Raw genomic sequence first — 13,172 nt, 5'->3', positions numbered from 1 at the left:
TTATTGCTGAGCTGATGTCATATGGTATGGAATATCCTTTTGGCCAGTTTGGGTCAGCTGTCCTGGCTGTGTCCCCTCCCAAGATCTTGCCCACCCCCAGCCTACTGGGGCCAGGGGGAATGTTGGAGAGACAGTCTTGATGCTGTGCGAGCACTGCTCAGCAGCAGCCAAAACACAGAGCTGTTGCCAACACTGTTCTAGCTGCCCATACAAAGCACAGCACTGAGGGCTGTTATGGGGAAAATTAACTCCACCTCAGCCAGACCCAGGTCAGAAGCCTACACTCAGTGACGGAGGACGAGGTTAGAGCACTTAAAGAAATTGGACATACCTAAGTCCTGTGAGGCCTGACAGGTTGCACTGAGTGCTGAGAGAGCTGGCTGATGTCATTATGAGGCCACTCTTGATTATCTTTGAAAGGTCATGGCGACTGGGAAAGGTTCCTGAAGACTGGAAGAGAGCAAATATCACTCCTATCTTCAAGGACAGAAAGAAGGAAGATCTGGGAAACTACAGGCCAGTCAGCCTCACCTCAGTCCCTGGGAAGGTGATGGAGAGAATCCTCCTGGAAAACATTTCCAAACACATGAAGGACAAGGTGGTGATTTGGAATAGTCAGCATGATTCATGAAGGGCAAATCATGCTTAATCAACCTGATAGTGTTCTACAATGAGGTCACTAGCTTGGTGGACAAGGGGAGAGCAGTGGATGTTGTTCACCTCAACTTCAGTAAAGCTTTTGGTGCTGTTTCCCACAACATCCGCATAGACAAGCTGACAAAGTACAGGTTAGATAAACAGTGCAGTGGATTGAAAACCAGCTGAACATGCAGGTGCAGAGGGTTGTGATCAACAGCACAAAGTCTAGTTGGAGGCGCATCACTAGTGGTGTACTCCAGGGGTAAATACCGGGGCCAGAACTTTAACATTTTCATTAATGACCTGGACAACGGGACGGTGTGCACCCTTAGCAGGTTCACAGATGATACAAAACTGGGAGGAGTGGTGGTACACCAGATGGGCGTGCTGCCATTCACAGGGACCAGGACAAGCTGGGGAATTAAGCAGAGAGGTTCATCAAGGAGAAATGTGAAGTCCTGCAGCTGGGCAGGAATAACCCCAAGTACCAGCATATGCTGGGGGCTAACTTTCTGAAAGTGGAGAGAGGGTCCTTGGGGTCCTAGAGGACAGCAAGCTGACCATGAGCCAGCAACACACTCTTGTGGCAAAGGCAGAGCCAACAGCATTCTGGGCTACATTAGGAAGAACATTGCCAGCAGGTCGAGGGAGGTGATCCTTCCTTTCTCCTCAGCACTGGTGGGGCCACATTGGGAGTACTGTGTCCAGTTCTGGGCTCCCCAGTATAGGGCTCCAAAGATGATTGAGGGACTGGAATCCTCTGAGGACCGGCTGAGAGAGCTGCAGCTCTTCAGTCTGGAGAAGAGAAGGCTCAGAGGGAATCTTATCAAATGTGTATAAATTCTTGATGGGAGGGAATGAAGAAAAGGGAGCCAGAGTCTTCTCTGTAGTGCTTACTGACAGGACAAGAGGCAACGGGCACAAATTAAAACACAGAAAATTCTATCTGAAGACAAGGGTACACTTTTTTACTATGAGCGTGGCCAAACCCTGGCACAGGTTGCCCAGAGGGGTTGTGGAGTCTCCATCAGTAAAGTTACTCAAAACTTGACTGGATACTTTCTTCAGCAACCTACTGTAGCTGACCCTGCTTGAACACAGGGATTGGACTAGGTGATTTCAGGAGGTCCCTTACAACCTTAATGTTTCTGTGATTTCTGTGAAATAGAAAAAAGTATAAAATGATGGTTCACAGTCTGTGCTAAGTTCAATTCTAATTACTGTTTTTGTCACCAAGGACTTGGAAGTATGTAGACAGCACGAAGCTGAAAGACATGGCAAGTGTGTTGGAGAAAAGCCTGAAACAGAAAGTGGTCTTGATGTTAGAGAAACAGTTTAAAAAGAGAATGGAATATAATCTGTAAAATTAAAGATACTTTTGTTAGGAAGAAATATTAGCACAGCTGAAAGACAAAGAAACCTCCTAGATGTCAGTTCTTCAGAAAAGGATTTGAGATTTATAACTTATCAAAAGCTGAATAGGGACCAACAGTGTCAAAATGGTTTTTAAAAAGGCAGATGTTACTAGGAATGTAGACTTTCAGACATGTGAAGTAATTCTTTTGCTCTAATGCAGGGTCACACTTGGAGTGCTGTTTCCAGCAGTGGGCACTGCAGTTCAGGAAATGCGTGGACCAACTGAAGAGAACAGGGCAGAGAAGAGAGCAAAAAGCATAACCCATGAGAAAATACTGAAGCAATAAGAGTTGTTTAGTCTAAAGGAAACAGGAAGGAGTAGAGGAATGGGACTGCCCATTTGGTTGTCAACAAGTCATTAGATTGGCTCAGCCATACTGTGAACAGAGGATGTTTCAGTGTGAAGAGTTCCTATTCTCTGAGCTTTGTGTATGATACAGATACCTGGATGGGACTAACGCCTGCAGCTGTAAATATCTATGGATTTTGAAAAGGAGTAGGGAACATAATCTTGAAATTTCTTTTTAAAAAAAAAAAATTGAACATTTCTAAATGAGTAGCTTTGAGACAGCAGACTAAATAGCAGCCTCCTAGCAAAAAAATGTCTGCTTTTTTGTAACAAGGCTTGCAGGATTAAGTCTTCTGGTCATTCTTGTTTGTGTTATAACAGGAAAAAAACAGCAAGCTGGAACACAACAAAACTCCAAAACAAAAGGCCACTGTGTTCAGAAAGAACCAGCAACCTATGGCACAGGTAAGAAGAAGCAGCAGTTGCTCAGAATTGTTTATAAAGCAGCTAAAAGGTAAATTTGATTCTAGGATTTGAATCTGAGTGACAGCTGTATTTCTGGTGTTTCCGTTTTGTTGTTCACTTCACTGTTGACAAGGAAGAGTTGGCTGCTGTCCTTTTGGCACTGTGTCAGTACTGCAGAGCAAGATTGGAGGGACTGCATACTGCCCGATAGTGCAGTTCCACGTGGTTTTACCACTGCATAATGGAACAGTGAAGGGGGAATCACTTTTTGAACTGAGAAAAAGCCTGTTAAAATCATTTCACTATAAAACTCATAAAAATATTTTTACTTTTTTACTCAGCAGCATATGTTTGCAGGAAAAACTCTGTAGCTGTTGCTGCCAGATCACCTCTTCTGGTAACCTGTTAGCCAGAGACCCAAGCAGTCCATCCTAGAAAAACAACATTAGCCTTGACTCAGTAAGTGGAATGACATGGTATGTGTAGCTCACAGCACTCATTAAATACCCCAGTTTTCTGCCAAGTGCTGTTTGACTTTTCCCCCAGCCACCTGGGGAGGGACAACCCTTGCCTATTATTACTGAGCAAAGAGGAAAGCCTTTAGATCTTTTTATGATGAGAATTCAAGCAGATGGCTGCTAAGCCACTTTCTTCACAGAACCCATTTCAGTAATTTATAATCCCTGTGGATTATGCCAACACTTTTTTGGCATTTCAGAAAGAGGCCAGGAACTGGAAACAATGCCACACAGGGTGCTTTTCCCTGGCTGTTGAGTAACTTGGCTTGGTGGTGCAGCTCTGTTCACTTTCAGCACCAAAACTGCTGACTAACATAAGTGAAGTTCTAAAGATTTGGTTAGTAGAACTGAACCATGGCCTTTGTCTGAAGCTATTCACTCACATATGTGACTACTTTTTTTGTGAAAACTCTTTTGCCGAACGAAAAGCTTACTCTGCATGTTGAAGTACTTGTGTAATAAAAATGAACGAAGGATAAATCTCTACTGAACAAGTGGAAGAACACTCCTTGCAAGGGGATGGTAGGATTAAGAGCTTTTATAAAGTGATCTCCCAAAAGGAGTGATGTGTGCCTTGTAACATGACACATTTAAAGCTGCAAACAAGCTAAGCCTTTTGAAGTGTAGCTGGACACGAGTTTGGTAGCATGTGACCTGTTTCCTTCTAGGATGCATTGTGCACATCAAAGGGAAAAAAAGATACTGTGGTTGCAGTTCTATTGCAAACTCTTTGTTTTGACAGGTAGTATGGAAGAGCGATGGTCTTTGGAAATTCAGGACAAAGGCCGAGTTACCTGTCCAACATGCCGGGCTGTGGTGAGAAAGACTGTAGAAGGACTGAAGAAACATATGGTAAATTGCAGGCAGGTAAGAACACCAGAGATGAGCAATGTTTTCTTTACTCCTTTTCAGCTAACTGATAGAAATGCCTTTATACTGTTTTGTGTTGCATTTAAACCCAGTTTCATGTCATCATCATGTCTCTAAGCAAGAGTCCTTTATACATCTGTGAGAGGCTGCGCTTGGTGCATCTTGCTTAGTGTTTTGCTGGAGGTTTGGGGTAGTGAACAAAGGTGTAGCTATTTCATTGTTCCCCTAAATTTTAGGCTCCATAAAATCTCTTCTGTTCTTAATGGGCAGTTACCAGGCCCAAATAAAATGTTCTGCTCTCCTGCTCCTTTCCCCCAAAGAGTTTCTCATTGCTTTGGTTAATTTACAGTTACATGCACCATGTCCATGTTTATTTTTAGGAAATGTTCACATGTCATCACTGTGGGAAGCAGCTGAAGTCTTTAGGAGGGATGAAATACCATGTCATGGCAGACCATAACAATCAGGTAACACAACTTCTGTGCATCTAAAAATCCTACAGGCAAGACAGTCTTCTGTTCCTTCCCTGGTGCACACAGAAACAGAACATGGTGTATTTTTTCAAATGTGGTAGCTGCTCAAATCTTGTCTACCTATTATTTTTCCTGTGAGATTTGACATCTGAAAAACAGTAGAACGTTTCCAGAGATGGTAGGTATCCTTAGAAACAGGGGATGAACTTCTGTTTAGGCTGGTTATGTGTCACACATAAAAGGCATTCTCAATCAGAAGAAGAAAGATTGTTCATTAGGCTGCAATTTTCAGTCCTTTGCTAGAAAGTAGGATTTTTTTCTACATCCAGAGCGGACTAGATTTCAGTTCTTTAAAAGTTCAAAGGTAAAAAAGTAGAAGCAGCAGTTTGGTCTATTTACTGTCTAGTAATAGCAGTTCAGTCTATTTACTGGAAAGATAATGCTACAGTCTGCTTTTCCTCTTTGCTATCACTTTAAAGAAGGCAATGTCTCCTGTTGTAGTTGTGAAGAATTAGAACTTTTGGAAAGGTCATTCAGAAGTTTGGGTAAGGTTTAGCCAATCCATTACTGTTATTTTTTATGTAGTTCCCAGTACTGTGCTTTCTGAACTTACAACTGTACTAGTAAGTGAAAAAGGCTAGGGAACATGTTCTGGCTATGAGGAATAGGTCTGTCACTCAGTTCTAACTTTTTATTCAGTCTGAGTGTAATATTATTATCATAGAATCATAGAATAATTCGGGTTGGAAGGGACCTTTCAAGGCCATCTAGTCCAACTTCCCCTGCAGTGAGCAGGGACATCTTCAACCAGAGCAGGTTGCTCAGAGCCCCATCCAACCTGACCTGGGGTGTTTCCAGGGATGGGGCATCCACCACCTCTCTGGGCAACCTGTTATAAGGTAGTGGAGGAAATAACATACCATCAGAGAGAGAACAGAGGAGAACTTGAGCTCTAGTTTAGCATAGATGAATAACTATTAAAGGCAGTTAGTCTGCTTAGCTTTAGTTAGGCTAAAAGTGGAAATGGTAGGACCAGTAAATGCTAAAGGTACATGACAGAGACGAGTAAGTACTTTCCACAGGCAGAAGGGGAATTACGGAAACACATACCCTTGTCCTTCCCAGCAGCTACAGCTTGGGACCATTTTTTATCAAGGTTTCGTTCATAGATAGCTATCTAAATGGTAAAACTCTTATCTGCAGAGAGGTTTTCAGGTGGTTTACTCCTTTTAAAGATAATTCAGTTGTTCTGGGATATAGACAGTCATCATTGTATTAGATACACTTCTGTAAAATTATAAGTTGCAAAGATTTAATTATTTTAGAAGCTTTCCTTCAGTAGTGTGTTGAGTAGCGAATTCCCTATGAAAAGAACTGTAAATGCTGACCATCCTGTGTTTTTCTTTCACCTTTCTGCTGTGCTTTAGCCAGTTGTGAAGGAGGGAGGAGAATTGGATGAGCAACTTGAGCGAGATCGCCTTCGGAAGGTTTTGAAACGTATGGGAAAACTAAAGTGTACAAGGGAGGTAAGCTGCTTTGTGCTAAGTATCCTGAATTAAACAGCAGTGCATACATGAACGTAAAATATTATGAGAGTTCTGCTGGGTATGCTTTGGTGCTGACCAAAGCTTGATTTGTTTCAAGATCCTAGCTGTGCTTTTGAAACAGAGAATCATAGAATCGTAGAATAGTTTGGGTTGGAAGGGGCCTTTAAAGGCCATCTAGTCCCACCCCTGCAGTGAGCAGGGACATCTTCGCCCAGAGCAGGTTGCTCAGAGCCCTGTCCAGCCTGACCCGGGGTGTTTCCAGGGATGGGGCATCCACCACCTCTCTGGGCAACCTGGGCCAGAGCTTCACCACCCTCGTTGGGAAAAATGTCTTCTTATATCCAGTCTGATTCTCCCCTCTTTTAGTTTAAAACCGTCACCCCTTGTCCTGTCACTACAGGCCCTGCTAAAAAGTCCCCGTCTTTCTCCTCAGCCCCTCCAAGCCCTGGCAGCTGCAGGAAGGTCTCCCCGGAGCCTTCTCTGCTCCAGGCTGAGCCCTCCCAGCCTGGCCTCCCAGCAGAGCTGTTCCAGCCCTCGGAGCGTTGCTGGGGCCTCCTCTGGCCCCGCTCCAGCAGGTCCATGTCTCTCCTGTGCCGAGGGCTCCAGAGCTGGACGCAGCACTGCAGGGGGGTCTCCCCAGAGCGGGGCAGAGGGGCAGAATCCCCTGCCTCGCCCTGCTGGCCACACGGCTTTGGGGGCAGCCCAGGATGCAGTTGGCCGCCTGGGCTACAAGTGCACGTTGTGGGCTTCACACATGACTTGTTAGGTGACTTGTGGTGACTCTTGCTTACACTAGAAAGGGGTTCACCTTTGGTTACTGTCTGATCCCCATTCAAACTCTTTTAGAGAGGATAACTAGGGTAATTGAAGTGGAGGTTTTATTTTTATTATCGTTTTTTTTAAATGGGTCCCTTAAACTGGATGTGTAAATGTAGATTCAGCAAAGGTGTGACTTTATAAATGCATTCAATGGAAGATGTTAGGGAGGAAGAAGTTAAAGGATAACCATTTTACCTTGTAACAGTGTTATAAACTGTTTACAGAATTACACAGTTGTTAAGGCTGGAAGGGAACTTCTGAGGTCATCTAGTTCAGCCCCTGTGCTCAAGCAGGATCACCTAGAGCTCTTTGAGTATTTGATGTGTTGGAGTCATCAAGGGGGATCGAGAGGACACTGGATTGTTTCTTGTGTGCACCAAAAGTATTTTATTAATGTGTGCTTCTGCTCTTCGCTTAGTTGTTTGTGATACCTGGGAAGATGTTTTATGCATAAACAACTGTGTGAGTTTGTGGTTTTTGAAAATATTGAGATGAGCCACAGCAAGAGAAGGGGATGGAGGGCAGCTAGATACATCTAAGAACATTAAACATTTGCTGATGCATGTTTGATTTGTCTTGTTTCCAAGCTCAGTGTCAAGTTGATCACTGGATTCAGGGTTAGGAGGTATTCTAGTAAGTGACATCCATAGGAACCATTGGAGTTTTTGTTGTCCTCTGCTGCAGCATGAGACAATAGCTGTATCCTAGGAATACCTGAAAGTTTTATTTACCATCACCCTAATATTGCTGTGTTCTAGACAGTTTGACCAGCCAGCTAAGTAAGAAACCTTCCTCTTTTTCTGCCCGACTCCTCCATTTCTATCTGAAAATCTTTCTGTTTTGTGCATCCTCATTTAACGTCTTCCTTCTTCATTCCATATATTGAAATTTTGTATTGCCCACTACCTATGAAGAAGTTCTAAGAAACAATTTCTCCCAGTTGCAGCCAATTCTTTGTCACAGATTTTGTCTGTCTGAATAGACTAACATTAAAGTTTACTACCTGATCGTCTCTGGTCTGGCAGGAAAAGTGGCAGTACTTTGGTCAGCAAACTGTGGATTCTAAACACTTGTGATCTTGTGATCACTTGGAGAGCGTTTTTCTTCTGTGCATTTTTCTTCTGCATTGACAGGGCTGCACAGGCAGCTTCACTAGCATAATGGGATACCTATATCATGTTAAAAAATGTGGGAAGGCTGCTTCTGAGCTGGAGAAAATGGCTATGAAGTGCCATCACTGTGGAAAAGCATACAAATCAAAGGCAGGACTTGTCTACCATCTCCGATCTAAGCATGGGCCGGTAAGTGCAAGTTGCCATAGACAGTGTGGTGATACTTCAGCCATTCAGACTTGAGACACATGTAGGCTTTTGTCTGCTACTTGTGTGGGTGATTAGGGATAGCAATCTTTGCATTTTTCTGTCTCTCTGGAGTATTTTGTCCTTGATACTTTCCTTCTAGCAGCAGCTGTAGCCCTTCTGTGACTAGGGTGAAGTTTTTAATAGTAAATCACCATGGCAGCAGTAAACTTTCCCCAGCCTGACTTTTGCTCCGTGGAAGAATGATGGTAACATGTATAACTTGTGAGATGCTTTTCTTTGCTCTTAAAAGACCCAACACTGGAGCAGAACAGGCAGTACTATGCTTGCTGTCCATGAGGGTTTTACAGTGAATGATGTGACAACCTTTCGAGACCAGTGGCTGCATGAAACTCTCTGCTTGAGCCTTACTTCTGTGACCCGCCCTGAGAAGATCTGGGGGTCTGTCTTGCTAGTGGGATGCACTTCTGTCCCATGTCTGTGACAGTGAACCACAGCTGCTGCAGCATTTTTGTGAGGGACTTGGCAGAACATTTTTCCACAGTATTTGGTGTAACTGAAACAGGAACTAGTGAAGGAGGCTCACCTTTTTTGGCCTTCATTGCAGGTCACTTTCCTCCATGAGGAGAGAAGAACAGAGAGCCTGAAGGAAATAAAACGGGAGCCAAATAACACAGGCAGAGTTCAGAGGAGATCTGCAAAGGTGGCAATCTACTATCTCCATGAGCTAGCTGGAGAAGAGCTGGCCAAAGAGTGGCCCAAGAGAAAAGTTCTGCAGGACTTGATTCCAGATGACCGGAAGGTACAAGGCCTTCAAAATGCTATGTCGGGTTTGAGTCTGTCTTCGCATCAAATGAGTCTTGCGCTGGCATCTTCGCAGTGCTGCCAGTGTTTAGTGGCCCATGGAAAGCAGCATTGAAGTAGTATCTTGTGGGAGGGATCAGATTTTGCTCTCTCTGGTCTTAGATTGCAGTATTGCTACAGTAGCAATTGCTGTGGGATAAGTATTTTATCCAGGCAGGCTGTAATGACGTTCAGGTCCTATTGCTGTAAAGCAATGAAGGCAGTTGCAGGCAGTATGTTTCTCACCGGTCATAGGCTGCAGATCACTGCTGCCATGCAGTGATATTTCATAGTTTTTCAGGCTTCAGAGTTTCCAGGAGCATCTTTTAGGCTGTAAGGGAAACCCAAGGGAAAAGGATGATTTATGATTTTAATGAGGTAAGTACATTTAGAGGAATTGTTGTAGTCAAAGTTATGGGAAGTTTTGGATTCTGGTATTGTGGGGGTTTTCCAGATTCAGTTATGTTATTGAGAATGTGGCTGTTAGAGTAGGAGAAGAAACAGCCCTTCTGACTCACAACCTGGGAGAGAAAGGGACATACTTGGCACTATGTGTAGCCAACATTGCTTCCAGCTTTCAGTTCCATCTCTTTATCTCAGCTGAAATATACTCGTCCTGGACTGCCCACATTTAGTCAAGATGTGCTGTGCAAATGGAAAACGGAGATAAAGATGTACCGAAGAGTCCACTGCCCAAATCAGGTAATCTTTGTATTTCTGAAGCCTGAAAGGGGACAGATTTCAGGTTTGTATGAGACAACAGCTTTCCACAACCTTGAAACTGCAGTTTGTCTCTCTGTGGGAGACAAATCCTGCTCCATCTCAGTGCGGTTGGTTAGTATAACCAAGACCCTGTTTGGACTGTTGCCCAAGGGATGATCCCTCTGGGGGTGTGTTTGCCCACTTCAGAGTCAGTAACTTGGTGTCAGACTGATCCAGCTTTCACATCCAGCTGGGAGCTGGTCCATTTGTAGGTTTGAGAAATGGAAAAATGACAAGCCCCTGCCTGTCTAGCAGATATACTGAATCTAATTATAGAAGGGAGGAATAGAGATAGAAATGTAAGAGTAGAGGGACTTTGGCACAGCACTTAAGTTTTCTTTTGAAAGCTGGAAATAGGCTACAGAAGACTCAATGCACGGCACTGTCGTCCTGGTCTAGGGATGCTTATGCACATGCACTTAGTTTCTCACAATCCCACGCAGCAGTCACCAGTCAAATCCAGTGAGAAGTGGCCCCACTGGTGGAAACTATGGTAGATGTGGCACAGCTGACGCACACTGCTGGAGAACCGAGGGTCAGTGGTGGCTTCTGTCTGAGACGATGCCTTCCCTCTGCCCCACACCACCCCCAGCACTCTCCCCCTATTTTCACGCTTGCTTCATTTCCAAGTGTAAGAGTTGCAACATCATGTTGTATATGGAGCTGTCTCCAGAAAGCAGCTCTCCTGTTTCACTGCCCAGTAACCCAGAAGCATGTCTTGCACCTGCCTCCTGTTTCAGGGTCTGGGCTGTCGGCTGAGCCTGGTCTAGTATCCCAAGAGCGATGCCTGAAGCTCCACACAGGGTAGGCCTGTAAAGCTGCCCTTTAGCGGAGACGGTTGATGTCCGATGCAGCACTGCTGCTCTGTGCCACTAGATACACGAGCAGGGCAGGAGCGGTGGAAGTGTCCCGAACTTGCCCCTGTGCTTTGTTTGAAACTAATCTCCGCTGCACTTCAGGCAAAATGCACACTCTATGATTTTACTCAGGCTTTTGATAGAGGGTGAATGTAACTGTGACAGGAGTCTATTATGTCTAAAGTGCTCAGAACCTGGAAATAGTTAACTTACTGAAAGCTTAAGTCTCTTTCAGTGGTCTTTTTACCAGAAGTTTTCTGCTTTCTAGGACTCGGCATCTCCCTCCCTTTACCTTTCTTACCACTTTTGGAATTGCCTTCCAGAGAATAAGACTTTCTTGTGCAGGAAGAAGTGAATTCTTACTAGAGTTTTGCTGATATGTACTTCTTTTACTGTTTCAGGGTTGTGAATCTGTATACGGCAGTGTCTCAGGACTCAAATCTCACCTTGGCACATGTACCTTGGTTGGTAGCCTTCCTGTACTCACTTTTATAACAATAGCCTGACTGTCCCTGTCCCTCAGATATCTCCTTATTCAAGCTGTTGTCCTGCCATCTGCTAATCTGAGTTCCTAACAATTTGAGTGCTTCCCTATGTGCTAATGGGGTTGCCCATTGCACACACTTCTTAAGGCAAGGAGGAAGCATCTTAATGGCACGCACTTCAGTGAAACTGCAGTCCTTACTGTGGATTCACAGCTACAAGAGCATTTTTTCCAGGTACAGTGTTGGAGACCTTGTAACATCTTACAGAGCAGCCCTGTGTTTTGTGGGCATAACTTGTCAATAATGTGAGTGCTCCTGTAGCTAAAGCATTGTCTTGTATGAATAAGAGTTTCTACTTCTCACTGCTGGGTTATATATGAGCAAGATTCAAATACAATGTATAGGTGTATCAGCCTTCAAGGAAGCAACTGCTGATGGATTTTTTTGTTTTGGTGCCAGGGAGACTTTGTGGCTGGTAAATACAAGTGTCTTCTGTGTGAGAAGGAGTTCATTTCAGAGAGTGGGGTCAAGTATCACATCAACTCTGTGCATGCTGAGGTAAGGCAGGCAGGATGGAAATCCTGAAACCCTAGGTTGTTGAAGGTGGGGAGGGTGTCTTGGGAAGGAAATGCTGGATGCTTGCCCTGTTTTCTTTTTTCCTTGCTGCTGGGAACAGGGTCCCGGACTCAAGTGGCCTTAGATTTGCTTAAACATAGCTGGTCTTAGCGTTGGTCTGGGCAGCAAGGGTGATGTCACGTCACATGCCTTGTCCCAAGCTCCTGCTGCTCAGTTCAGCTTTTCAGCATTTCCCATGCCTTTAGCCAGGCAATTGCCAAATCAAATCTGAATCCTCTGAGAGAGAGTGACACCTGAGGAGAACCATCGAAGAACAGAGCTTTGTTAGGCAGGTGCCTTTCCAGATCTCACATTTTAGGAAACCCTGGTCCCACAAGGCAGCTTTATTATAAGCCCCATTCCACCGTCAGTACCAACCTGTTGCATTCTGAACCCTCCAGGACTGGTTTGATGTGAACACAACTACCACCAAAAGCTTTGAGAAGCTAATGAAAATCCGCCAAAGAGAAGAGCAGAGGAAGCAACGGAAGAAACGTCCTTTGACCCGGGGCAAAAAGAAGAGAACTGGGGCCCTCGCTGCCAAGAAGCTCCCCACTGCTGGAGTAGAAAAAATGAGGAGAAGTAAGAGAGGTCGTCCACAGCGGGTGGACAATGAGAGTGCAAGTAGCGAGGAGGGGGAGCCCCAAGTTGCACAGAGAGCCGAATTTCCAAAAACCAGCCGCAAGCGAGGCCGGAAGTAAATCCCTAGGAGGAGAGAAGGAGTAATCCTAAAGCTTTTCAGTTACAAGTCCCACTTCTGTCAGGCTCATAACCCACAGCACCAATCTAAGCAACCAAATGTCTTTGGGACTGTGACTCCATTCTACTCAGTGACCTTGATTTTGAAACTGTTTCCTCTGGTCAGTTGTGAAAGACTTCAAACCAAAGCTGTGGTACAGAGGCTGCCTCTCCTGGTGTAGTTCCTTTGGACAGTGGCACTAGCAGTGTACCCAGTGTAGTTCCTGCTGTGGTTACAGTCTCAGTTTGGGTCACATTAGTTGCTTGTTTAGTGGTTCCCAGTACAGCACCTGTCTGTTTTGTCATCTTCCGCTGATGGGTGAGATCAGGGTTCTTTTTTAGCAGTTCTCCCTATAAGGGACTGACCAGTACAGTGTTTGGGTCTCTTTAAGGCGGGGGAAATCCTTTCTTGCACAGTATGCATACAAACTAAGCAGCACTGTGCAGAATACAAAGGCTTTAGCTTGCCCTGTAACTGTCCCGTCTATTGTCAGCAAGGCTGCCACAGCAGAGCAAA

General features: G+C 44.7%; 1 protein-coding gene across 1 annotated transcript; it reads left to right on the top strand.

The window, feature by feature from the left end:
- Positions 1-420: 420 nt before the first annotated feature.
- Positions 421-12,847, top strand: ZNF512 (zinc finger protein 512; the record flags this gene model as incomplete). The annotated part of the gene is given in 12 exon segments (XM_010293497.1): positions 421-467; positions 469-547; positions 2,726-2,809; positions 4,070-4,194; positions 4,578-4,664; positions 6,098-6,196; positions 8,170-8,337; positions 8,963-9,157; positions 9,799-9,900; positions 11,219-11,281; positions 11,762-11,860; positions 12,319-12,847. Coding segments are annotated over 12 exon segments (1,448 nt in total), but the record flags the coding sequence as incomplete, so codon positions are not given.
- Between the last annotated feature and the right edge of the window lie 325 nt (positions 12,848-13,172).

Source organism: Phaethon lepturus, unplaced genomic scaffold (assembly GCF_000687285.1).
Source record: "Phaethon lepturus isolate BGI_N335 unplaced genomic scaffold, ASM68728v1 scaffold13968, whole genome shotgun sequence".
NCBI classification, from domain to species: Eukaryota; Metazoa; Chordata; class Aves; order Phaethontiformes; family Phaethontidae; genus Phaethon; species Phaethon lepturus.
The sequence above is the reverse complement of the archived record's forward strand: the minus strand, read 5'-3'. Positions and strand labels throughout refer to the sequence as shown.